General features: G+C 50.7%; 1 protein-coding gene across 1 annotated transcript in view; it reads left to right on the top strand.

Annotated features, from left to right (window-relative positions):
* Positions 1–26,674, top strand: part of INPP5D (inositol polyphosphate-5-phosphatase D) — a 121,613-nt gene that overhangs the window by 34,256 nt on the left and 60,683 nt on the right. The window contains exons 3-5 of the mRNA XM_058533226.1: positions 16,820–16,970; positions 19,348–19,519; positions 22,868–23,008. Coding sequence (XP_058389209.1) covers positions 16,820–16,970; positions 19,348–19,519; positions 22,868–23,008 — 464 coding nt within the window. The remainder of the gene's footprint in view (positions 1–16,819; positions 16,971–19,347; positions 19,520–22,867; positions 23,009–26,674) is intronic.

The raw sequence follows: 26,674 nt of genomic DNA on the forward strand, positions 1-26,674 counted from the left end.
TTAGCGAAAAAATGTTTTTCTTCACTGAACGGTAACCCTCCTCCGCATTCCCCGCAAGGAATAATTAACCATCTTGTGTCAACGATGCAGTCATGTGCCGCATAATGATGTTTTGGTCAACGATGGACCTCATACACGATGGTGGTCCCATAAGATTAGTACCATAGAGCCTAGGTGTGTAGTAGGCTATACCATCTAGGTTTGTGTAAGTGCACTCTATGGTGTTCGCACAATGACGAAATCGCCTAAGGACACATTTCCCAGAATGTATCCCCATTGTTAAGCAATGCATGACTATTTTCTCCTGATCCAGTGTTGCGTCTAGAGATCGAGGCCGTGCAGAGGGAAAGGGAAGTGTGCTCATGAGGCCAGGCCTCTAAGAATTGAGGAGATGATTCTGCCAAAGTGGTAAATGTTGCTGGGCTACATCAGTGGCAAATATTTGACAGCCAGCTCTCCAGGGAAGACAACAAGGCCCTGATGTACAGTGTTTGCCAATTTCTGTGGTGTAAATACTCTCACCGTGGCTCCCACCAGGGTGGCCACATGTAACAACCAGCACTTGGGGTTGGAAAAATTGAGCCAGCATTAGTTGGCACAGGCTGGCATGAGCCAACAGCAGCGCACCAGGGGCTTGCGTATCATCAGCTCCCACCTGCTCCTGCTGCTGAGGTCCACGTGCCTCTCCGACTGTCCACGTCTTTATTAGAGGCTCCTGTAGCTCGTTAGGGGTCAGATGGGTCAATAGTCACTTCTGCTTTACTTCGAGCCCTTTTAATCTCAAAAATTCTTATTTATAAGTTACTTTAATTCAGTTTTACCCGTTCCCTTTTATCACATTTAGGGAAGATATTTTCTTCTACCTAACTCCTCTGCTTAATTTTCCACCCCTCTGAGCTTCAGTTTATTCATGCAAAAAATAGAAGTTGATAATATATTAGCATACACAACACATAGCGGGTTCTCCGTGATGATAATGGCTCGTAGTGACCGAGACCATGCCCTGGACTTCTGTGAACTCATTTAAACACCTGGCTGAGTAGGTCTCAGAATCTTCATTCATGGATAAGGAAATTGGCTTAGCCTTAGCGAGTTCAATACCATACTCCAGGTCACACAACTAGCTGGTGGGGGAGCTAAGATTTGAATTTGTGGCTGTCGTGGTGTTTTAAAAATTAGTTGCAAGCATTAAAAAATTTGAGATTTCATCTGAGAATCTGGATTTTTATCTTCTCTTGAGTGTTTTGAAATTCTGATAACTCTAGGCCTGTGTGATCCCGTGGGGCTATAACTGGAGCTAAGTGGAAGATGATCTCTTTAAAGGGACGTTTCTCCAATGTGCCACAGTCCCCACCTCTCCCTAGTGTCTCGCACACTGCCTGCTTCAGTCACATCAGTCTTCAGATTTTCTGCTTTTACTTATGGGCCACACTTCTTTCTATCTAAATGTTACTTCCCTTGCCCACTCCTTCCTCCTTCCTCCCCACTTGACCAAGGAAGAAACTGAGACACAGAAGATTTCGGTAATTAATTCAGGTCAAATCAGAAAGGCCACAACAGAGCTAAGAACTCATCTTTCACAACCAGGCTACGTGATCAAAACCACAGCCCTTTGTCACTATAAAGCAATGTCTTTATGAACTGTTTTAATCCCTTCTACCCCTATATTGCATTTGCATAACCCTCCCTTCAATAGGCAACCATTTGAGTGGGTCAAACCACTTTTTATTTGAATATGTTCTTACGAAATGTGTATTGTTGTTTTGTGTGCATCCACTTTTAATTTACTGAAGTGATAGCATAGCTCTCATTCTGTTTTCTGCTTTTTTCCCCAAAGGATCTTTTGTAAGATCCTTCCATGTTGCAACATACACATCGAATCTTTGCTTCTGGCTGCTGCATATCACCCCATGTACCTCTTGATGGCACTTGACCTGTCCACTCTCCCAATGATGGGCACCCAGTTTCCCTGCAGGTCTCTGCCTCCACAAGCTTCTGATGACCATTCATATACGTGGCCCAGTGTGAGCCCTGAGGCCTGTGCCCAGGGGTGAAATTGCTGGGTCATAGGATATACACATTAAATTGTGTCTGATTGTTCTCCAGAATGGCTGCACTAGGATGCTTTATACAACACAGATGTTGAGAGAGGAATGGAGGAGAGCAGGCTTTTAAATATATAAAATCCATTAGTAAATAAGGTCTTTTAGATGGAGTTCAAAATAGGCTTTCCTCAGGCCGGCCCCGTGGCTTCACAGTTAAGTGCGCACGCTCTGCTGCTGGCGGCCCAGGTTCGGATCCCGGGCGTGCACAGAGGCACCGCTTGTCCGGCCATGCTGAGGCTGCGTCCCACATACAGCAACTAGAAGGATGTGCAACTATGATGTACAACTATCTACTGGGGCTTTGGGGGGAAAAATAAATAAATAAATAAATAAATAGGCTTTCCTCGTACCAAACGTACCAGAACACAGGCAGAGAAAGTGGAGGATAGCAGCCTTTCAGAGTCCAGGAGCACAGAACTTAGACTAAGGGACCCGAGGCCTGAGTTCAAGTCCTGGTGCTGCCACTTACGGGGCAAGTCATTTGGCCCTTCTGAGCCTCAGTTTCTTCATCTGTAAAATGGGAAGACCAACAGAAAGGTAAGTAAGGTTGTTTGGATACTCAAAAAATATGCATCCTTTCATTCTCAACACACAGATAAATACATAATGCGTTTTGTCACTTAAATGCCAAGCTTCCGAGTATGGCCAATCTCATTTAGGACACCCTGTATCCCCTCAGCCTGGCTCAGAGACTCACAGGACCAGAGGCCCAGCTGCAGAGTAGGGTTTTGGACTGGTCTGTGCAGAAGGCAAGTAGGATGTGTGCTGAGCCCAGTGGGGAGGAAAGAGGAGGGATGGAGGATGGAGGGAGTGATAGTGGTCTTCATGGGCAGCCATACTTGGGGGAGGAGGAAGAGGAAGCTAAGGCCTTTAGGTCTGATCAATTCCTCCATAAAGTAGGGGTCCAAATTCTTTGCTGTTGGTGAGGGGCTTGGGTAAAGGACTTGAGGGTAAATCCTTGGATCACCATTTGAGGGAGGGCTCAAGATGGGCCAATAAAAGGACTGATTTGGGGAGTTGACCATCATAGGTCAAGTTCTTCCAGAAGCAGACCCCGAGCTTGGGTACCAGTAAGTCACTAAAGAAAGGCTCCCTAAATTCACTAAAGAAAGGGAATGCAGGACAGAGAAGGAGACAAGCCAAGCAAAGATGCAATTTTGGGTGAAGTCTCAGACCCAGCCTGACCCTACACGGGGCTCTGGAGTGTGAATTACATCTCAGGGTTTGTCCTGCATGGAGGCAAAGAGCTAGGCTTTTGCACACACCCTCCAGACATGTGTTGGCCACCTTGGGGAACACAGAACTCCCTGCTTTCTCCTGGATCTCCATATAAATAAGGGAACTCTAGTGCCCAAGAGGAATCATCTGAGGTTGCAGGTTCAAGCCTTCAGCAGCAAAGCACGGAGCCCCCAGAAGAGAGGTGATTGGGAGCATAGAGCACTAAAGGGATCCTGTGAGAACTGGACAAGACACCACCAGCATTCCATATAAGCACCTAACTGTGATTAGAAACCACAAATTTATATGAACACCATATTTGGCACAAGCTGACAGTCTGCCTGCCGTGAAGTTTACCTCTCTCTTTGCCTGGACAACTCCTATCCATCCTTTGCATCTCAGTGTAAGTGTTGCTTCTTTGACAAATAACTCCCTGACCCACCAGGCTAAGTCCCCTTGCAATAGCCTCCACAGGCACTATCTTCTCCTCTGCCCCTTGTACTTATTTACTTAATTATTTACAGGACCACGTCTAGCTTCTCTGCTAGACTGCGGGCAAGGCCTTGGTCTGGGTTGGTCCCTGCTGAAAGCCTCTGGGTGGGGCACATGGTTAGAGGTTAGTAAACATGTGTGGGCTGCCTGCTGATTTGATGAGCTGCCCTGCTCAGGGGCAGACGGTGGATTGGGGAGCTGATTCTGGATAATGGCTTGGATGGGCAGGGCCTACAGAAGCACAGGGAGTGGCAGGGTGCTGTGGAGACGTGAGCTGTGGTGGCCATAGTGGGGTTCAGGCTCGTAGGAAAGACGGTGGGCGCAGAGAGTCCTGAAGGTCTGCACAGAGGACAAGATCGAAGGGAGGTGGCCTCTGCGAGGCTGGAGAGCAGACGTGGTGGGAATGAGGGCACGGACCTTGAAGATTTGTCCCTTGTGGCAGGTCCTGGTGATAAGACAAGTTGTGTGACCTTGGACAAGTTACCTAATATCTTGGAGCATGGGCTTTCTCATGGGTAAATGGAGATAATATCATGAAGTTTCAATAAGAGAAAGACTCTCGGGAAAAATTTATTCTTACCTTCAAACGTGTATTTTTCAGTGTTGGCTGCATAACAAACACTCAAAAATCTCAGTAGTTTACAACAACAAACATTTCTCTTCCTCTCCTGGGTCTGAGGGTGAGCTGTGCTTGGGTGATCTGGGCTGGGCTCTCCGGGACTCAGCCGGACTGGGCTGGACTCTAGGTTTCCGGTTGGGTCCAGGTCTGCACCTCATGTCTTTATTCCTGGCCCATGCTGAAGGGCCAGAGGCTCCCTGGGGCATATCTTCTCGTGGCAGATGACAGGAAAGGGCCGCAAAGCCCGTTAAGCCCCGAGCATGGAGCTGGTGCTTTTGCCCGCATTGCGTTGGTCAAAGCCAGTCGCGTGGCCACACCCAACATCAGTGGGGCAAAGACGTAAATTCTTCGCCCTCCGTGCAAGATGCTGCAAGGCGCCATGATGAAGGGTGCGGCTACAAAATTCTATAGCAGGGAAGGGCCACTCTGCCACAGCCCTCCTTCCTCGTTGTCCAGGCTTCTGTTTATGCGAGCTCTTGGAAAAATCTCGGAAACCTTTCCCGTAGTGACCTGACAACCTCCCTGTGTTGCTGTGTGTGGTGGATAGTTTCTAGCTGTCAACTGTGACTCTACTGACAAAGGACCCATCCTCTCCCGGGGTCTTCACTATAGGCCTGAGGTCCCCAGATGGCAGCTGCGCTGTCCAAACACCAGGACCACGTGCTGGCAGACAGAGCATTGTCATATCCTGCCCCTTGCTCCGGCTGTGGTGACACTGACAGAGACCTCAGACGATGCCTTTCAGAGGTGTCATTTCAGTACCAGCCAGAGGTGTCAGTTTCCCAGGCCTCCCGCCTGCAGCTCCTTTGATGTGAGTGGTTCAAAGCACTTCATGAGCTGCTCGCGTCTGCGAGGAGAGCACAGGACTTAACTCCCACTGCACAGATATCAGAGAATGAAAGGCAGAGATTTGGGGCCTCATGATCTCGACATCTCAGTGGGGACCCCAGCTCACAGGCGATAGAGCCCCACAAGCCTACGTGAATGCCTGGGCTGGGAGTTGATCTGGCATCCGGGGTTTCTCCAGGGGGAGAAGGCAGTAGGCAGGGCTGCCGAGCTGCTGGCTCTGTTGCGGGTGGAGGGAACACCCAGCCTGGGGAGGAGAGGCCACAGGACACAGGGACTGAGAAGTGGAGAGGTGGGTGATGATAAGCCCAAGGAAGGGGCATGTGTTGAGAATTGGGGGCGTCAGCTCTGAAAATCAGTGGGGGATGTGGATTTAGAAGCGAGTACAGAGACCAGCGGGCGAGCAGAGCCCATGCCAAGGCGTTCCGTTCTGGGAAGTCTGCCCAAGACAAGGCAAGAGAAAAGCTTGGGAAGTGGGGGCTGGTTGGAACAAGGTGGATGGGAGACCCCAGCCTGCTGGCTGGGCGTAAGACAGAGCCCACTCCCACCAGGGCCAGGCCCACCAGACCTGGGCAGAAAGGGCCCAGTGGGCAGCCGGGTGCCCACCGGGGAGCTGGGGATCAGCATGGTGTGAGCTAGAGCAGTGACGTCCCGCTGCTACAGCTGGTGGGTGGGGCTGAGCAGGCTTGGCGCTCAGTTTCCACTTTTCTTCCTTTAAGCTTCGTGCCTCCTCCTGGAGCTGCCACATCACTCCCTTCCACACATATGAGACTCTGAATAAGCCTGGCTGGTGTTGGCTTTCACACTTTCCAAGCCCTCAGACATGTGGCTTTGGGGACTCTCACCTTGGGGCAGGCCCATGGGGACAGGACTGTGCCCACAGATAGCAAGTGCCAGCCTCCCCACCCCCCACCGCCCACCAAAGCTCGGAGGGCAGGCTGCTGCCACCCAGGATACGGACTTCTCCCACATGCCGGGTTTCACACCACCCTGCCCACCCGCTGAGCCACTGGAGGCTTGAGTCTGCCTGCCACAGAATCTCTAACCACCTGGTTCCACCCCAAGCTGGCAGCTCCCTGTGTCTGGTACCCTCCCTCCTGTCTAGCTGGAAAGTCCGTGGATCCCCACCCACCACCTCCCACCCTCTTTCTTGTCTTGAAACGTCTCCCTGGGTGCTGCGCTTCTGACAAAGTCTCTGACCACTCAGGCAAGTTGCTCAACCTCTCTGAGTCTCAGTTTTCTCGTCTGTAGGATGGAGCTGCTGTACCCACCTGTGATGTTAGATATACTATAAAGTAGATAACATAGCTAACACACCTGGCCCAGTTCCAGTTTCTCCCGTTTGGGGAATGGAATCCTCACCTGGGAAGAGCCAGAGAGGTTCCATGAGACCCCTTAGAGGGACCCCCTGCCTCTGGCACAGGACACACAGTGGGGAATGGTGTTCTTGCCACCGTGACCTATCTTTTGTCCCTAGTGGCCGATACATGGGACCGGTCACCGTTTCAAAACAAGACCAGAGGAAAGGTGGAGAAGACCGGGAGAGCCCATGTTCCATCCCACCTTTTCCCTCCCCTCCCAACACCATTCACAGCTCACAGCCTTCCGGTCCCGTGACCCACAACACCACACCGTTCGTGAGACTCGGCAGCTCCAGCTCCCTGCAGCCTGATGGCCAGAAAGTGGCCCCTTCAGAAGGCCCCACGATTAGTTCTGAGACATCCTGGAAGACCTCTCAACGTGCCCTCTGCTGGCCGGTCAGCTGTAGGCACCGCACAGAGCATCATTCCTTTCTCCTTCATCAGCTCCTGCTCCTGCGGGCTGTGGCAGGCAGGACACTGTGCGGCCCCTGTCACCACGAGAACTCCAGGGTCCCTGTCCCAGCCTGGGGCTCTGTGCCAGGGGCCAAAAACCCCATCCACCAGTCTGCCAGGTTCTGCTCCCCCAAAATTCCATGCCATCACTCTCCATCTCTCTCTCATTCACCCCAGAAGCTAAACCAAGTCCATGGGTCCTGGGAGAGAACAGAAGCTGTGTCAACATCTACCCCAGCCCCTTGGCCTTCCTCCCCCGCCAGGCTCCCACCTCTCCTGGTCACAAACAAACCCTGCCCTGCTCAGGCACTGTCTGCTGTATTTAAATGGGGAACCGCAAGCAGGCTAGGCACACGTGAGGAAGCCAGGAGGATGGGACCTTTGCAGGATCCCAGGTCCGCCATGCCCAATGCCCAGTGCACCTGGATTTCCAGCCCTCGCCCGCAAAACCTGCTGCACCTCCCCTCTGGTCAGTCCCGAGAGCGCACACATCGGGCCAGAAGCTGCAATCACCATGCGTCTTGTTGTGGAGCTGTGGCCACCACCTCACTTCCATCCACTGTGCTTAGCGACTCTGTGACTGTCTTTCTAGTCTTGGTACCTTAGTCTTATTACAGTTATCTGACATCAAAGATGCTTCCAAGATGAAATTTTTGTACAGAAACCTCCAGAAGGATATAGGCCAGGAATGTTTTTGTACATTAAAAAAAAGAATCTGACACTTTTAGGGCCGGCCCGGTGGCGCAAGCGGTTGGGTGCGCGCGCTCCGCTGCGGCGGCCCGGGGTTCGCTGGTTCGGATCCCGGGCGCGCACCGACGCACTGCTTGGCAAGCCATGCTGTGGCGGCGTCCCATGTAAAGTGGAGGAAGATGGGCACAGATGTTAGCCCAGGGCCGTCTTCCTCAGCAAAAAAAGAGGAGGATTGGCGGATGTTAGCTCAGGGCTGATCTCCTCACAAAAAAAAAAAAAAAAAAAGAATCTGACACTTTTAGACAAGATGCCTTTTAAACCCCTCTCCCCCTTGTGTGTGTTCTTGTGTTCATATTAATTAAATGAGCTAGGTTACATAAGCTAATTTTAAACAAACTTTTTTATTACAGTGTATAGCTCAAAAAAGTGTTTACATGTAACCACCATCCAGATTAAGACTTCGTCACTTGGTTAAGGCGGTGTCTTCCAGGTTTCATCGTAAAGTTACCATTTTTCCCTTTCAAATTATTAACCATTTTTCGGGAAGATGCTTTGAGACTATCTAGCTATCCCGTCCCCCTCAATCTCTCACCCACTAGTTTTAGCATCTTTAGCATCTGTTGATTCTTGCCTGAATCAGTTCTTGCTATGAGGGTTGCCAAACTTTTCCCATCATGCCTTGGACAGTTATGAATCGGCGTTCTACCGTGAGGAAGAGCTTCCCCTTCTCCTTTGTTTACATCAGGATAGACTCATGAATTCCTATATTATTCAACAAATTATAATTATTTCATTATTCATTTTGATGCTCAAATTGTGCCAGATGGTCCCTTCAACTGTCCTTTCAGATGTCTCCCGGCTCCTGCTTCCTTTTGACAAATCCTCGTCATTTTCTGAGCTTTTCCTTACTTTCTGGGTAACAGATGTTCCAGGCCCACCTTAGACCTTTCCTGCTCCGGCCCTAGAACCAGGCATCTCTCCAAGGAGCCCTGGAGGGTATTTTGATGTGCTCACTGCAACTGGGGTGTCGATGGTTCTAGGTCCTCTCGGAAGATGGGGCTGGGAAATGTGTGTGTACACACCTATACTCACACGTGCATCGGCGTTTACCTGTAGACGGTAAAACCCTGAGTTCATGGTGATGCCTCCTCTTCCAGGCCGACACCACGGACCCAGTTCGTTGGAGCCCAGCTCCTCTCTCTGACGGTGAGAACCTGGCTCGCATTTCTCCCCATACTTCATCACTTGCTCTTTTCCCTGTGTGTAGCCGGCTTCTGCTGCCCCCAGGCCCGGCCAGGCCGACTTCTAAGGCCCCGGCCACTCCTTGGCCCAGCTGCATCCTCTGCCTGCTGACCACCTCCTCGGCCCCAGCCCCAAGGCCCTGCTGGCCCAGCTGCTTCAAGGAAGAGCAGGGAAAGGAAGCAAACGGATGCTTATGTTTTAAAGAAAAGAGGAGGAGCGAAGGGAAGGGCAAGAGCTGACCGGTTTTTAAGGAGACACATCCCGAGGCCCATTCTAGGCCATGTGGCTGGAGAGGGAGTTCTGGATCTGAAGCTGGCCTCTAGAGCTCCTCCCAGACCTGCCTGCCCCTCCGTAACCCCCTCCCGGCCCCTCATCTCACTAACGGGCACGGACACCAACCAGGTTACTAAAGCCAGAGATCTGGGGTGACCTCCCTGGCCCCCTGTCGCTCACCGAGCCCCTCTCTGGCTGTTCTAGTTCCAGCTCCACCCTGGCCCCTCTCCTTCCACCGCACCTCCCCAGGTCATGCACCAGAGGGGCGTTGCCAGGGTCACCAGCTTCCAACTCCTGCCCCGCACTGTAACCAAAGTGCTGTTTTCAAAAACGTAAATCTGATCCAGTCTCCCTCTCTCTGTCTTTCACACGCACACTCGCGCGTGCACACACACACGCACACACGCTTTTAAAAGCCTTTGGTGGCTCTAAATCACTCTTAGAACAAAATCTAAACTCTGCAGGGCCCCAAAGGGCCAAGAGACCCACGGTCTGGTCCCTCTCTGTCTCTCCTTTCTTCACCCAAGTTGAGGTCTGCGATTCTTAGGAAAAGATGTGGGGGAGAGGAGCTGGTTAAAGATCGAGAACAGTCCTGAGGGCAGAAGGGAAACCAAGGAAAGCATTTCAGGGGCTGACAGAGATGGGGGAGGGCAGAGCAGGGCCGGGAGGAGACGGGTCCCGGCGACAGTGCGAGGTGGGCAGGATGGGGCGTCCAGCCCCTGCTGATCTGATCTCTGAGTGGAGGAAGATCTCTGCTGAGCCCTAGCAGCTTCAGAACTGTCCAGGGTGGGAGAGGGTGTCCAGAACACAGAGGCTGGGCCTGGACAGCCAAATTGCATGCTACCCCTCGCTCTGCTCCATCAGTGCAGCACCTGCATGGACGTGGGAGCCCCAGGTCTGGGGGGCTCTGAGGCCTGGGCTGAATCCGGCTCAGCCCACAGTGCCTTTGAGGCCTCCACGGGCCTAGGGTCTCCTCACGGGAAAAATAGAAATAATGACGCCAGCCTCCCCTCACCCTTCCCTGCCATTCTCTTCACAGCAGCCAAATGGTACTGTCACCCTGCATAAGACCTTTCTAGCGACTTTCTCATTGAACTTGAATGAAATGCTTTGCTGCAGTGGGATAATGAGCAGATTTCTTTCCCCACTTCTTAATACTTTCCCATCATCTGTAAAATTTCCACAACGATTGTATATGCTTTTCAATTTAAAGTGAAGGCTGGCAGAGCCCTGAGGAGGGCATGCCCTGCAGCGGTGTCTGCCTGGAGCCCTTGGGCCGCCCCTCGGCTCCCTGGTCTGGCTTCCTCCCGCGTGCCTAGCCGTCTTGCCGTTCCCCATTTAGACACAGCAGACAGTGCCGAAGTTAAAGTTAGGCCCAGGGAAAGTTCAGCCTGTCCAGTGCTCCCCGTTCCTCTGAAGACTGTCTGAAAGCCATAGCCCAAGAACTGTTTCTGGAAACACAGCATTTCACAGAGTGCACAGCTCTGGGCCTCCAACAGACGGACATACAGCTGTCCTTTCTGTTAAAGACCATGGTGGTGGTCTCTTCCCAAACCCTGGGGCTGGGGGCCACCCTCTCCCTTGCTCTATATCTTCCCCGGGAGTTTTGTACCTGGGTGAGATCAGGTGCCAAACGATGGGGTGAAGGGGCCCCTCCCTGCAAGGCCCAGCTTGGCAATCCACATCTCTGTTTTGTTTTACAATGTGAGGTCCTTGTTTTATGCAATATGAGCATCGCCTAACAGTGAGGGGTCTGTCATTACCCCTGCGAGGGGCTTAGGGGACTATACGAGGCTGAGCCAAGCAGGATCCCTTTCCTTCAAGGACTTACAAGCTTGTGGGGAGGCAGACACAGCTAGGCTTGGTGGGGGAGCTGTCTACAGGGGCTGCGTGGAAATGATCATGCTGGAAAGCGCCTGGAACCTTCCATAGACCTGGAGCTTTTAATGGGAGGCAGGAGAAGAGATAGGTATTTTGTTTCACAATCTGAACTAATTCCTACCACATTTTTTTCTGCGTGACTTTTGGTGTTGAACATAAGTTCATGTCCATTATGTCGACTCCACAAACCCCAAAGGGACGTGTGCTCTGTGCCAGCACATCATAAGTTAACAGGCCGACTTACCATAGGAAACGCTGCTCTTTGTCTTTACACAATCAAACTGTGTGTTGTGTGCTCAGGTGTGTGCTACAGAGAGAAGAAATTCGTTCCTGGTGGGGGAGAGCTGCCTCAGGGCAAAATCCAATCACTAGGGGCACTACCCTGGGGAGCCTGTGTGATGTGTGGGGCTCACGTTTGCAGCCCACAGCTTATGTGGGGCTTCAGCGTTTCCTTCTCTGTTTCAAAATGACTTGATAAATCTCTTCAGGAAGGCAGTGGCTGCGGAATGAGGAACAAAGTCTGGAGGCCTCCACCACTAAGGATGGAATGCGGCCCCCTTCCCCGGAAGTGTGGCCAGTTCTCCTCCCGGTGAGAGCCTGGCCATCGCGTGCAGAACACCCAGGCCCTTCCTTCCCGCTGCTTCCATGGGCGTCCTGTCACCCTGGACGTGATGTGCTGTGTGTCTTCTGTTCCAGCCCAGATTCACTCACTCCCTGGCCTCTGGCTTCCAGCTGGGTGGCAGGTGGCAGGCACAGCCAGGTGTGGGAAGGTGGAGGACTTCCTGGCCTGGCTCCCTCCCTGGGAGGTTGAAGGGGTCAGCTCCATGGAAGGCCACAGCTCCTACCTGTCAGCCCTCTCTGAGTTCCCGCGTCTGCCCCCTACTGTGGTCTGTCCCAGGGTGATGACTGCTTCCCTCTTTGCTAGCTGTGGGGTGTTGCACTCCTTTTATTGGTATGCCTACATCTGGTCCACTAAATTCTCCCCAAATCCCCAAGTTTAACGTGACATCTGCTTCCTGCCAGGACCTGACTGATACACATGACGACCTTCTTCTCGACATTTTACATTTTGTTGTTGAAAAGGCAGCACCTTGGCGGATCAGATGGGGGTTGTGTGGAGGGGCTGCTCCCCCTGCTACCTCCTCTCCCCCTGCCATGTCTCTGCATCCCCAGTTCCAGGCCCACACAGGGTCGTCTTGGACCATCCTTCCTCCTGGCTCCGAATGTGTGGCTGTCATCCTGACCCCAGAGCAGCAAGCCCATCCACCTCTGATTGCCAGGCCTGGCAGTGCCATCTGAGGATACAACAGTAGACAGACCTGGCCCCTGACTACGGGGTGAATGGTCAGGCGGATATGGACTTGCCCAGGCCCCCGTTGCTGCGGGACCCCAGTGCTCCTGCTGGCCCACGGTCAATGCACTGTCCACCTAGAAGCCTCAACTCCTGACTCGTGGCTTTGACTCAGCCAGGGTTTGTAGGTCACGCCCAGGTGTGGCTGCCCTGTGAACAGATGTGCCCCCTTGCTGGCCACACCGCCCTGCCCTCTTGGCCATCCTGCCTTGACAGAGGGCCTTTCAAGGCCCAGCTTAGGAAAGAGACCACCGCAGCTGGGCTGCTCCTTTCTGCGCTGTGCTTCTGGAGCCTCCCACCGCACTCCTCACGCCACCCCCCAGTCCAGTCTGGGTCAGCTCAGTAGCTTCTGTAGTCCTGGGTACTCTAGCCTTTTCCTCTTCCTGTTCCTGTTCTAGAATGTGCTTTGAACATAAGTTCCCAAAGGAGTCTCTGGGCAGCCCTTCACATCTCAGTGCCAAGAGCAAAGACCGATGAAGACACCCTCTCGGGAACAGTTTCTCCAAGAAGACTCTGACTCTGGCTCGTGGGTGCCCTGCCTTCACCATTTCCTCTGTCTGCGCGTCTGTGAGTCTGTGTGTCTGCGTGCTGGTCCTTGAGACAGGTTGCCCCCTCCTGACCCCCATGTGCACAGCGAGTCTTGGCTTCAGGTGGAACCTGCTGCCTGGAGACCTGCTCCCTGTAGAGCTCCCTGCTCCTCCTGGGTGCTTCCCTCTCATGAGCTGTGAGGGAAGGGTAGGAGGGCGTCCCTCCCCAAGCAGGGCCTTTCAGTGGCCGTTCACTGACTTGTCCCCCCAGCCCCCTAGACGGGCTGCTCCACCGTCCTTGAGGTTAGGACGCAACCCTCATTCCCTACCTTCCTGGGAACCTGGGCCACCTGGGCAGCCAGCAGCCATGGTTTACCAGGCTCCTCGGCCTCTGTGAACAGTCCACCCACAAGCAGCATCCTGGCAATTTTGTCTCACCAACAGCGCTCAGCACCTGCCACTGGCTTTTAGGTCCCTCCACCCTGCTCCCGCTTCACTGGATCTGTAAGGATTAGATTCATTTCAGAGCACGCTTAGTGCACGCTTAGTACACAACGTATTTCCTCAATTCCAAGATGCTTATTTTTTCACGTTTAACATCTCTGAAATCGAATGTGTCCACAATTGATGATGTATCATAGTTTATGCTTTAGCTTTTTAATGGTACATAAAATAAAGTGTGTCTTAGCATCAATGCATTGAAATCCCATATCTCACGTGCTTCTCAAACACATGTTCCCCAGACATCCTCCAGCTGGGAACCCTTTTCCAGATCACACGAGTCATTTCACTTTGACTTTCTTTGATATTTTCATATCCTTTTTTCATATGCCTAATGGCTTGTCATCCATTAGCTGTAAATTCTTTGACAGGATGACACTTACCCCGACGGCTTTAACTGAACCAAGTTCATCAATCTTGCGTCATGTCAAATTATTTCTGTTATTCTGCTCACTTTTGGCTTTGAACCTATTCAAGTTACTTTTTAGAAGTCCTGGCTGCCACTGCTCAGGTATTTCTGGTTCAATAAAGTTTGAAAGAGATTGCTTAACATAGGGCTTTGTGAAAACAAGAGAATTTAGTAGAAAGAATTTAAAAAAACCCTTTTGTTAAACTCTCTACAAATTTACTAAATCGCTTAAACTCAAAACACACACACATACTCCCATGGACAGATTGATATGTGTGTGCAGTGCTTGTGCACACACAAATACACTTAGAGAAGGAGACAGAGACAAGGAGAGACAGAGAGGCCAAGTGGAGAGCACTGGGTCAAGGTGAAAGACAGAGGGGGATTCTCATTGAAGGCAAATGCATCCTCAATACAAGTGGCGTTAACCCCAGGAACAAGGGCTCGGTTCCCAGATACCTAGGTCTGTCCCAGTTTGGGTAATCCTGCCTTGCCTGCTTTCTCAATCCCACTTGCCTGTAGCCCTGAACGCCTTCAGGTCGAGGCACCGTCCCCAGCCTCCCACATCAGTCCCAACCATGCTGGAGCAATAGGCACCCGACTTGGAGGTGGGCGAGTCAAGAGGGTCCAGCCATTCTCAACCCAGACTCCACTTGTTCACCACCCTGGCTGGGCTTTCCAACTCTATTTGCCTATTGGCCTCCTTTCCCACGTGCGATGGTCCCAGTCCCTGCAGCCAGAAGGCAACGGCAGCCCCCAGGGGAGCAGTTGGACCCCTGACCTCCACCTTCAAATATGGTGCCTTCTCAACTCATTTTAAAATTCTGTGACTGTCACTGACATGATGGTTGTTATAATAATGGTGGTGAATCACAGGCACTTAATGTTAGGACCAGGGGTACTGTGCTCCTGCGAGGCCAGGGAAGCCTCACCCAAAGGGGGGCGCCTCTTTGGCGCTCATCCCTGTACCCCCCAGCAGCCTTATCCCTTGCTCCTGCCTGGCTGCTCCGGGCTCACCGCTCCTCCCTGGAGCCCAGCTACGGCTTCCTCCTCCACCAGGCTGCAGCCCTGCTCAGCATCTTCTTGGCTGGATCAGAAACACCCTGCCTCACACTGTCCATCTTTGCCCTCTGTGCCAGAGGGAGGGAGAAGTCCAAGATGCCTCTGGTTTCTGGCTGGGCCAGTGGGGAGATGATGGTGCCATTCCTTGAAACAGGGAACACTGAGGAGAGGCAGGGTAGGGGACTGGATGAAGTGGACGGACAGGATGTTGGGGCACGGTGGGTTAGGGGCTGTAGGGTGCAGCTGTGATGAGAACTTAAGACTCCTGCTTGCAGCTCTTTTTTTTTTTTTTTCCTGTCTACACAAAGCTATTATTTATTTATTTATTTTTAACTAATATATTTGTTTATTGCAGTAACATTGGTTTGTAACATTATATAAATTTCAGGTGTACATCATTATACTTCTATTTCTGCATAGATTACATCATGTTCACCACCCAAATACTAATTACAACCCATCACCACACACTTGTGCCTAATCATCCCTTTCGCCCTCCTCCCTCCCCTCCTCCCCTCTGGTAACCACCAATCCAATCTCTGTCCCTATGTGTCTGTTTGTTGTTGTTTTTATCTTCTACTTATGAGTGAGATCATACAGTATTTGACCTTCTCCCTCTGACTTATTTGACTTAGCATGATACCCTCAATGTCCATCCACGTTGTCACAAATGGCTGGATTTCATCGTTTCTTATGGCTGAGTAGTGTTCCATTGTGTATATATACCACAGCTTCTTTATCCATTTGTCCCTTGATGGGCACTTAGGTTGCTTCCAAGTCTTGGCTATTGTGAATAACGCTGCATGGACACAGGGGTGCATGTATCTTTATGCATTGGTGTTTTCACGTTCTTTGGATAAATACCCAGCTCTTGCATGCTGTTCTGCTGCCTGATACTGGTTCGGGGGGACCCACCAGGGTGGGGCCTCTGTGTGGGTGGGGCCTCAGTGGGTGTGGCCTATGTGTGGGCGGGACCTCGGTGTGGGTGGGGCCTGTGTGGGGCGTGGCCTGTGTGGGTGGGGCCTTTGTGTGGGTGGGGCCTCAACTAGGGAGGCTGGCTGCCCAGCAACCACCTGAACTTTCCTGCTGGAGCCAAGGGGCAAGAAAAAGGGGACTCGGCCTCAGGGCATTTGAACAGCTCAGCAGAGTTATTCGAAGGCTCCTCTGTCATTAGCAACAGAGATGTAAATCAGGGAAGATTTTTGTGCTTCCTTAACCATTTTCTGAGTTTTGATAAAATAATTATAGCAAGTTAAAAAACTTTAAAAGCAAAATAATTGCTAGAATACATTTTCCTATGTTTAAAAATAAATTATTTCTAGAGGAGGAGAAATAAAAATAACTGCCCCCACCAAACACACACACACACACACACACACACACACACAGTCTAGAAAAACATTCTAAACTATTGAAAATAGGTCTCTCTGGGTTGTGGGACAACAGATGATTTCTTTTCCAAAAAACTCTGTGTTTTCTAATTTTGCCGTAATGAAAATGTATTACTTGTATAACAAAACACTTTTTAAAATAAAAGTTAAAAAAAAACTGAAAGAAAAAAATCTTTAAAACTGTCCTATTTGTGCCTTTTGCAGGCTGGCTCTTAGGGCTGCTGGTTACAGGGTGTGAGGGTGTGGGTGTGCCGGGCAGACACCGCGTAGGAGTCCAGCGCTTTTTCTGGATCGTGGTCACTCCCTCGGCCTCCTTGGTCTCCGCTGCAGGTGGCCTCTGTGGTTGGATGATGTTCCAGCCAGTTCAAATGCGCCTCTGTTTTGGCTTCTGTCCTCAGGCGTCCGAAGGCGTCCCCATGAGGTTCTTCACCAAGCTGGACCAGCTCATCGAGTTTTACAAGAAGGAAAACATGGGTCTGGTGACCCACCTACAATATCCCGTGCCCCTGGAGGAGGAGGACGCGTGTGATGAGCCAGAGGAGGAGACGGGTAAGAACGGATGGAGAGGAGGCAGGAGGCTGGCAGCTGCCTCTGGCAAGAGATGCCTTCGGGAACTGCCCTCTCAGCACCATGGCGGAGAAGTCCTGGGGTGTTTCTCTTACCACAAGCGCTTGTAGATCAGGTGGGTCCAATTATCAGAGGGAGAGAGTGTGACACGATGGTTAAGGACAAGTTAGGAACACAGGCTCGGTCTGACAGACCTGCTCCCCAGCTTCTTAGCTGTGTGGCCTTGGGTAGATTACTTAACCTCTCTGAACCATAGACTTCTCTGAAAGAAATTGTAAAACTAATATCTGCCTCTCAGGGTGTCATCAAATGAGTCCATGAATTTAAAGCCTAGAGCCTAGTACACAGTAAGTGCTCAATAAATTCGGCTACCATCATCATCAAAATAATTAGCTGCATTTCACTGTGAAGGGAATGAAGGAGATCCTTATGCCTGACTGGAAGGATGGAAAAGGTGTTTCTTCATATCATCATTAAAAGAAAAAAGAGTACAGCCCCTAAAAAGTGTGAGTCAGGAGGGGGGACAGAGACCAGCAGAGAAAGGCAGGGCCACGCGGGAGCTCACTCAGCTGGCGGCCTTCTTTTCTCCTCAAAAGTTCATGTCCTAGGGGCCAGCCCGATGGCGTAGTGGTTAAGTTTGCACACTCCAGCGGCTCAGGGTTCGCGGGTTTGGATCCTGGGCACGGACATACACACGGCTCGTCAAGCCATGCTGTGGCGGCATCCCACATACAAAATAGAGGAAGACTGGCACAGCTGTTAGCTCAGGGCCAATCTTCCTCACCAAAAAAAAATGTCATGTCCTAAAAGCAAATCCTGAGACACATTATGGAACACTTCAACTGGTCAGGGATCCTCCTAAATCCCACCTCCTGGGAACAGCCCGGTCCCCCAGGGTCACCCCCCAGAGAGGGCAGATTCAACCAGAGACACCGAGGTCTCTGGCCTGTCCCTGGCGGGCTGCTGCTGCCCACGTGCTGGGCACCCTTTTCATCCCACTCCTGTGGGCTGGCTCGTGGGCCACCCGCCCACCTTCCTCACGCCTCCCTGGAGACCCACTTTGAGTGGTTGAATCCTGAAGAGCAGCCTCACCTGCTCTGTGGAGAAGGTGAGGGCCAGGCAGAGTGTTTCCAAAGGACCGCAGCTCTGTGGAGGCTGAGAGGGACCCAGGCAGCCCATGTCCCTTCTAACCTCACGGCCACACATCCCCCAATTGTCCCCAGGTGCCCAGGCTTTGGCCTTGGTCCTGAGAAGCCATCCTGCAGAAATGCCCCCTACACTAGTGTCCTCACTTCTCTGGCACCCCCAGCCCAGCTTCTCTGGCCCTCTGGGGATGGCCGTCTGGAGAAAGACCCCGACACTCGTTGTAAGGGTGGGAAGAGAAGCCCAGCCTCGTGACTGCTGGCTTCCCTTCCCCCAATGAGGCCCAGTCATCGGCTTGAACCAGAGCGGCGCCACATTTGCCCCCCAGCCCAAGCGTCTGATTAGGCTTAGGTCACTTCAGTGTGCTGCCAGTCCCCATGGGGCTCAAGATGGACTCACAACCTTCCACAGAACCCCAGACCAGGGGAGGAAGTGACAGCTCATCCTTTAAAGAGAACATCTTTGGGTGTCTTGGGTGGCCGGGGCCGTGGGGCGGCCATGCCATGTGGGAAGAGGCTCAGATAGGAGGTCCTGGACCTGGGGGCTCAGGACCCTTGCCCATTTGTGGGATAGGTGGGATAGAAGTCCTCCTAAAGGGGAGTGGGCAGGAGTCCATCTCCCAGGCCAACTTCAAGTCATTTGTCTCCTATTTCAGTTCTCTGGGTGAAGGGAGCCCCCTCGCTTTCATTTGTCTCCGAGGGTCTGGGGGACAAGGGAGGACAGAGGCTGTAGAGAAAGGGAGTCAGGGTGGGACAGGGAGGAGCAGTGTGGCCGGGGCCTGCCCGCTGCCCGGCCCTGCTCCTCCTCTCCTGGGGACTGGGCCTCTGCCGCGTCCACGCTGAGCTGCCTGCGGCTGCTGGCGCCACCTGCCCGAGGCAGCAGCCCTGTCTGGCACGGCCATCGGACCCCAGATGGCAGGTGTTTGCTGAGCACCTCGATGGGACAAACAGTGCGAGGCCTCGGGGCCAAAGACCGCTAAGACCAGGTCCCTGCCCTTGGCAGGCTCCCCGTCTAATTGGGGAGTCGGTGAAGGAGTGGGGATGGGAGGGACAGTGTGGGCACAGATGGGGCACAGTGGCCTGGACCTTGTGTGTGGTGGCAGGGTCACAGCACAGAGGGCACAGGGGATCAGCCACAGGGCTCTCTCTGTAGGGGGGTGATCCTGAGAGAAGCCAGCGCTTAGTCCAAATGGAATTCTTGCTCTTCTCTTGGGTAGAAAGTATCCAGTCTCCACCTGAGCTGCCGCCGAGAAACATCCCTCTATCGGCCGGGCCATGTGAGGCCAAGGAGGTCCCTCTTTCGAGTGAGAATCTGAGAGCCGCTGAGGTCAGCCGGCCAAGCCTCTCCGAGACGTTGTTTCAGCGACTGCAGAGCATGGACACCAGCGGGTGAGTCCCCACCCGGAGGGTCCCCTCCGAGGCCAGCCTCAGGTGCCACAGCACCCAGGCAGCTCACTCGGTGCTCACTCCCAGAGGTACACCTTCCACCCCAGGACAGGCTGCTGTGGAGCCCACCGGCCTCCCGATGGTGGGTCTGGGGGAGCCCAGCTCACACGGCAGCTCTGGCCGCAGGGGCACGGGATGGCCTTGCTCGGATGCTCCATCTCCACAGGCCCCACAGCGTGTCGGGAGCTGGTTCTGGAACGACACAGCTGGTTCTGCTGCCAATGGCATGGTGTGCTCCAGACTTTAGGGGCCGACGAGGTGGATCCCTTAATGGGGCTTGCCATAAACTGCACATGGCATCTCTTCCCATCACAAATACCTCTACTCTCATGGCGCCCACTGAGTCATAGGGCCCACACAGAGGAGCTGCCTGCACTGCAGCCTGACCCGCCACACAGCCCTTTCCTGCTCTGGGCCTCTCTCAAAGAGGGCCACCTTCCTTGTCACCAGTAAGTGGGTCAGACCAATATTTCCATGTGTGGTATGGACTCCAAGGTCTACACAGCATGGCACTCCTTTCTTTGTGGTGGAAGTATGAAATGCAATCATTCTAACACTTGAAGCTTTACTTGCTCTGATCCAGGGTTCTCAGGATCTGGTCCTATACGTGGTCCCACACTGGCTCCTGCTGGTCCGTGTTGATGAGATTCTGCATCTTCTTTGTCATAGGGTCCTGCTTCTCCCTCAGCAAACCCAGCACTTCCCTAGCTGCATGATGGAGGTGGGGGTATCTCCTGGGAGGAGTGTTTGTTGCTTGCAGATCATAGGCCCTGACTTCAAGACAGGCCAACGGGGTGGCTTTAACCCGAAGGGAGCTCAATGAGGGAACTGTGTCCCCAGTACCCAGCACATTGCCTAATATAGAGTCAGCAATCTCCAGATACGCGTACGAATGAATTAATAAGTTAGCACACAGTAACTTCCATGCATGCATAATTTTAAAGTATTTTTTTTGTTTCTTTGTGAGAAAAAGAATATCTTAGTGGTAGGACTAATACAACATCTCCAGCTTGAAATATCAATTTGAGACTTGCCAGCACTGCTCACCTACCTCTGATTTGGCAAAATAGAAAGGAAATGCCTGAGGTACACAGAAACCACCCAGTTGCTAAGATACCTGGTGTTTTTCATTTCCACCTGACGTATCCTCAGATTCTTCCCTAGGCCCATCAGGTTACATTCTCTGCGTGATCCTTGAATCACTTGTGCTGTTTATCAAGTAGCTGACTATCCAATGTTTTGCATATGTTGATATGTTATCATGATTATCCCAAAATATGTGTCTAAACAACAAATGCTTATTAAAATAGTCCATGGAGAGCCCATTGTTTAGTTTCCTTGAGTTCCTAGTTCTCTTCAGGGTGGGATGCTGTGTGCAGTGGACTCCTTGGGGAAACAGGCAAGGATGCCTGATCATCTCTCCGCTCTTCCCGACTCTTCCACATCTTGTATCGACTCCGTCTCCTTGCCAGTCCCTCCTCTTGAGGGGCAAGTGTCCTCTCGGACCTCAGGGCCCCGTGGGCAGGACAAGGCATGAAACCAAGCTTCCATGCAGCCTCCTGAGAGGGGTAGGGGGCAGGGTCTCTCTGGTTTTGCTGCTCAGCTAACCATGACGGTGGAACCTTCCTAAACCTTCTGCTCGGAGATGGGAATGAGTCAATGGAGCATGGTGGAGGGACCACGGTGACACTGTGCCTGCCCTCAGTTTTCTTCCGGGTCATGGAAAACTGAGATTCTGCCTTGCGTTTTAAAATTAGTCTATTTCACTTGTAAAATAGCCTGTTACATGGAGGACTGCCTTTAGATTCTTCTTAACTGTACGACACCTGTGCAGTCTTTCGTGCAAGTTAATTAGATCTAATCAGTTAGGTCATAGCTAATAGGTTGTTACAGGACTGCTGAGTAAGATCAAACTTCTCGGATAAACAGAGTTTACATCTTTATGTCAACACTTTTCTACAGCAAACATTTTAACAAATATAGCTTTCTATAACAAGTACTCATGGTCTCAAAGTTACAAGTCAACAGTCAGAACAGTTGAAATATGTATCTTAATACTATAAGAGAGATTTTGTCCTTTTTAGTAAAACAAACAAACAGAAACTGGATTTTTATGATGTCAAGACCCAGAATAAGTATAAATTAAACTTAAATGCCATGACAACTGGTATGTAAATAGTTGTTGACTTCTCTATCCTAACAAGACAAAATGGCTAATCCACTCCTTTCTAGTCTTAGAGCAACAGGTTTTCATTCTTTCAAGGATCCTACAGAAAAAACCTGTGACCTTGAATTTCAACTTGCTTATACGTCAAGTTTGGACCAAAGATATTTAAGGCTTGTAATAATTTTTTCACACAGGTAAATTAACATCCTTGAGCCTCAGTTTCCTCATTTGTAAAATAGAAATAAGGGTAACATCTGCCTCATAATGTTGATTTGTGGATTAAAGGAGAAAATGAGCCTAAAGTGTTTAGCAGAGTGATGGTGTGTTACACTCAGGAAATGTTGGCTGTGATTACGATTTTCATTATTATGGGAACAAAGACTCGAAAGTTATCCAGAAAAAAAAAGGTGCAGGGAGACAGAATGTAGAGGTATGACCAGACCCAGGTGACGGCCCTGGTGCGATACACCTGGACTCAGCCTCTGCTGGGCCATCGTGTGCAGTGAGCAAATCCTGCCTGAGTCCCATGCCCTTCGTCTGTAAACCGAAGGGGCTGGACCAGACGCAGTGGGGTAAGGACGGAGCACCTGGGCTGCCACTACCATGTTTGCAGCCCCATCACTCATCACAGAGACTTCCCCTTGGGGCCTGGGATGACTCGAACCTCTTGGACACAGAGCTCCAGGTCGCCTTTGGCTGTGAACTTGGAGCTGACATGTGAGCTAGAGCCGTTTGCCATCTCTAGACTAGAGCATCTGTCAGCCCTCAGATCCTGTCTTTATGAGTAGATGAGGTAGGGAAACAAATCCTCTGTACATTTTCCAAGCTGTTTTGCCTCCGTTTTAAAGGATAACTATTTCCCAATCCCCAGCCAGGATCGCTTCCTTCCAAGTCTTGTCTTGGGAAAAAGTCTTTATGGGTCAGTGAAGAGGCACCCTTTAATCTTGCTCAGAACTGCTTCTCCACCCCTTCAGTAAGAGCAAGGGGCCCACACAGGTGTCCTGATGTTCTCCTGAAGGACGGTGTCTCAGCTGAGACTCTGAGAAGGTGGATTCTTCTTGTTACTGTTGGTCTTTGGGGCTAAAGGAACAGGATAAGCATATTTTTATTTCTTTTTTTTCCAGGCTTCCAGAAGAGCATCTTAAAGCCATCCAAGATTATTTAAGCACTCAGCTCGCCCTGGATTCTGATTTTGTGAAGACGGGTTCCAGCAGTCTCCCTCATCTGAAGAAACTGACCATGTTCCTGTGCAAGGAGCTCTATGGGTACTGGTGCCCGTGGGGGCGGGAGGGAGGGGACGGTCCCGGGCAAGAAGTCAGCTCCCTAGACGGACCCTGGCTGTCCAATAATACCTCTGCTGTATTCGGAATAATTGGGTAGTTGGCAGGGCGTAGAAATCTTTGTGGCTGTTTTGAGGTTTTGTTTTCATGATATTTGAACTGTAGCTTTTTTTTTTTTAACTAAAGTTAGTTTGAGGCCAGTTGCTATGGGAAGGAGTGGGCGAGAGGACACTGCCAGCCCTTTCACACTCGCTCAGGATCCAGCATTGACGACTCTGGCTGCTATTCCTCCTTCTTGCTGCAGCCGACACACTCCACAAGCACATAAGGGCACCAAGAGGAAACAAAGGAAAGTCAGCCCATTTCTGCGTGGGTAGTGATGGCTCAAGATTGCCAGGGATGGCAGTTTTTTAAAGCAAGCCAATGTACCAAAACTTCAATTTTCCCAGATTGAATTCAACGAATGACCAATTGGTAAAAATTCTGATTTCTTTTAGATTTTTTTGATTTTACATTTTAATTTAATTATGTTAAAATGAGTTTCAAGTTTTTAATTACTTTTTTTTTTTTGGTTGGTGAGTAAGACTGGCCCTGAGCTAACATCTTTGCCCATTTTCCTCTATTTTGTATATGGGACACCACCACAGCATAGCTTGATGAACAGTGCGTAGGTCCTCGCCCAGGATCCGAACCTTCAAACTCCAGGCCCCCAAAGCAGAGCGCGTAAACTTAACCACTACTCCACCAGGCCAGCCCATAATACATTTTAATTGTTAGAAGTGCAAAATTAAGACTGATATGCTATCTGAAGAATTGGCAAAGGAATATTTTAAATACTTGAAAAAATAGAAAATAACAGTCAAAAGCATCTGAAAGAAATCATAAAGAGCCAAAACAATTCCATCGCAAATGAAAGGTCAACACTTTGGTTGGAAAAATAGCATTTTATGTGGGTGAGGTTTTTTTCGGCCTATACTGTTTTGTGTTTTATTATACATACAGCAGTTTCAAAATTCTCTTGTCAATTTCTCTGGTGCCATATCCATCTTAGCTTAGTTAAGATGCAAAAAAGAATCTTTCATCATCAGTAATCAAATTGAACTTTCCTTTGAAAAGCTCTTAAAAGCACAATGAGGACGTTTGGTAATTTGACAAATAATTTCTTTGACAAATTGAGCAGTCGTCAAATTGGCCAGTCAGGTTTAATTTCAATGAACTGGCTTTCAACAAATGCAATTTCAGCCAGTTGGACCCACAGCCATCCTTTTTATAGATTTCCACAGAGATATTTTTCCGTTTGATGCTGTTGTTACAAATCATGTATCACTAGGGAAAACACACACACACACACACACACACGGCACTTTCTAAGAAGCACAGTTTCGTGATGACTGGTAACAAGCTTTGGTTTCTGCTCCAGTGGGGATCCCATACTCTGCCGCCTCCTTGTTCAGGAGCAAACACACCTGTAAGTCTGTCCCCTAAGCTTCCCCCAGTCACTGGGCACATCGGCACCTTCCCCAACCCTGCACTGCTACCTGCACTTCCCTAGCATCTGGGTCACCTCTTCCTTACGGTGACAGCAGCTTCTCCAATGTGCCTGCTTCTCTGATACACTGTGTCAGCTTCTAGCTGTCCCGTGTCTTTATTTACTGAACAGTTAACTTCCAGTCAGAATTAGAGACGCTGTGATGTTCTCAATGCGCACTGCACGCGTGGTTGTCTTCGCCTTCACGGGCAAAGTGATAGCCAGTCTTGGAGGCTCTTAACTGAGGGATGGAATTTTAGAAAATCTTAGGAACAAAATTATGTTTCCCATCGCCCCTGCCACCCCTGCAGAGGCTGTTCCATGAAACTAACTATAAACTCGTAATTTTCAAACTGCTTTGATTAGAACAGGTCTTCAATTCATTCATTCATTCATTTACTCACTTAAGAAACACGTGTAGGGGGCCTCCTCTGAGCTCTGTTCTGGTGCAGGGATACGGCGATAAACACGACACACAAGGCTCCTGCTCTTTTAGACCTTGTGGGAGCTGATATCTCAGTGAGGGGCACAATGGTAGATTGAGTCTGTAAATAAACGAGATGATTTTAGTAAGCATCATGACAAAATAAAACAGGAATAGTGAGAGAGAGACATTGGGTGGGAGGGTACCAGTGTCCTTTGGGGATCAAGGAGCCCTCTCTGAGGTGGTGAGGGAGCTGAGAGCTTGGTGACAAGAGGGAGCTAGCCATCCAGCGATTTGGCAGAGGGATGCCAAGTACAAAGGTGCCGAGGCAGGATTGCAGAGAACAGAAAGTCTGTGTGGCTGGAACGTAATGAGGGAAGGAAAGTGTTGGGAGTGGAGGTCAGGAAGAGGCAGGTGTAGGGTGGCCAGATTTAGCAAATAAAACCACAGGATGCCCAGTTCAGTCTGAATTTTAGATAAACAGGAAATACCTTTTTAGTATAAGTATATACCACACAATGTTGGGATATACTAGTAGATTACCCATTGTTTATCTGAAATTCACATTTAACTGGGCATCCTGTGTTTTTTCTGGCAACGCTAGGCAGGAGGCCCTACGCCTCATAAGGCCCTGTAGAGATTTGATAGGACTATGTCATGATCCGAGTTCAGAAGAATGGATCTCAGAAGGCAGACCCAAAGCAGGAGACCAGTTCGGAGCTGCCATGATTGTGACATGATGGCAGCCCATGGGAAAGGAAGTGAGCAGAGGCAGGGATCTGCATCTGTGTTGCTTCCTGCCGAGTCCTGGGGTTTAGACAGCATCTGCACATGGGAACAGCTGATAGATATTAGTTAAATGTGACGGCCCAAGGGCTTGGGGGCATGTGGGTGCTGAGAGCTGGAGTGACCTGGCATCTGTGTGGATGGCAGAGCTGGCAGATTTGCTGCCTGGTTGGGGGGTGGGGTGAAGGGAACATGAATCAAGGGTGACCTCCAGGCTTTTGGTGTGAGCGGCTGAGTGGATGGTGATGCCAATTACTGAAAGATGAAAGTCAAGGAGGAGGGAGAGAAGGCGGGAGGGAAGATCTCTCTCTGGCTTGAGTTGCTATCAGGCAACTAGCCAGCTGAGCTGCCAACCAACGAGTTAGTGCTAGAAGTTAGAGCTGGGAGACCTCAGATCTGGGCTATACATTTGGGACTCATCAGCCAGCAGGTGGCACTTAAAGATGGGAGACAAGTGGGGTAAGGTCAGCACAGCAGGGAGTGGGGATGGAGGAGAAGGGGACCCAGGCTGGAAGTATAGAGGTGGGATGGAGGAGGAGGAGCTGGAACAGGGGGCTGAGGATGACGCCCAAGGTGACCAGGTCTGTCCATTCAGACCACTTGGCCCAACACAAACACCAGGATTAGAATGCGAAGGTCACACAGAACTGAGGAGCAAGCAACAGTGCGAGAACCTCCTCTGCAAAAATGTCGCTACAATTTCAGTACATGCAACTGAAAGAAAAAGCTTCAGCAGCACAAAGGCTCAAGAAGATTTGTACCCCCAAGTTAGAGTGTCTAGAATCAAACGGAAACTTTTCCAGAGAAAAAGAATAAAGTCACCAGAGTCTGGAAATATTTGATAACCCAAAATGGAGAAATGGGAAGGATTGCAGGTGGAATTTTAAAATAAAATGTCAAAGTGTGGAAGAGG

This window comes from Diceros bicornis, chromosome 37, assembly GCF_020826845.1.
Source record: "Diceros bicornis minor isolate mBicDic1 chromosome 37, mDicBic1.mat.cur, whole genome shotgun sequence".
Classification (NCBI taxonomy): Eukaryota; Metazoa; Chordata; class Mammalia; order Perissodactyla; family Rhinocerotidae; genus Diceros; species Diceros bicornis.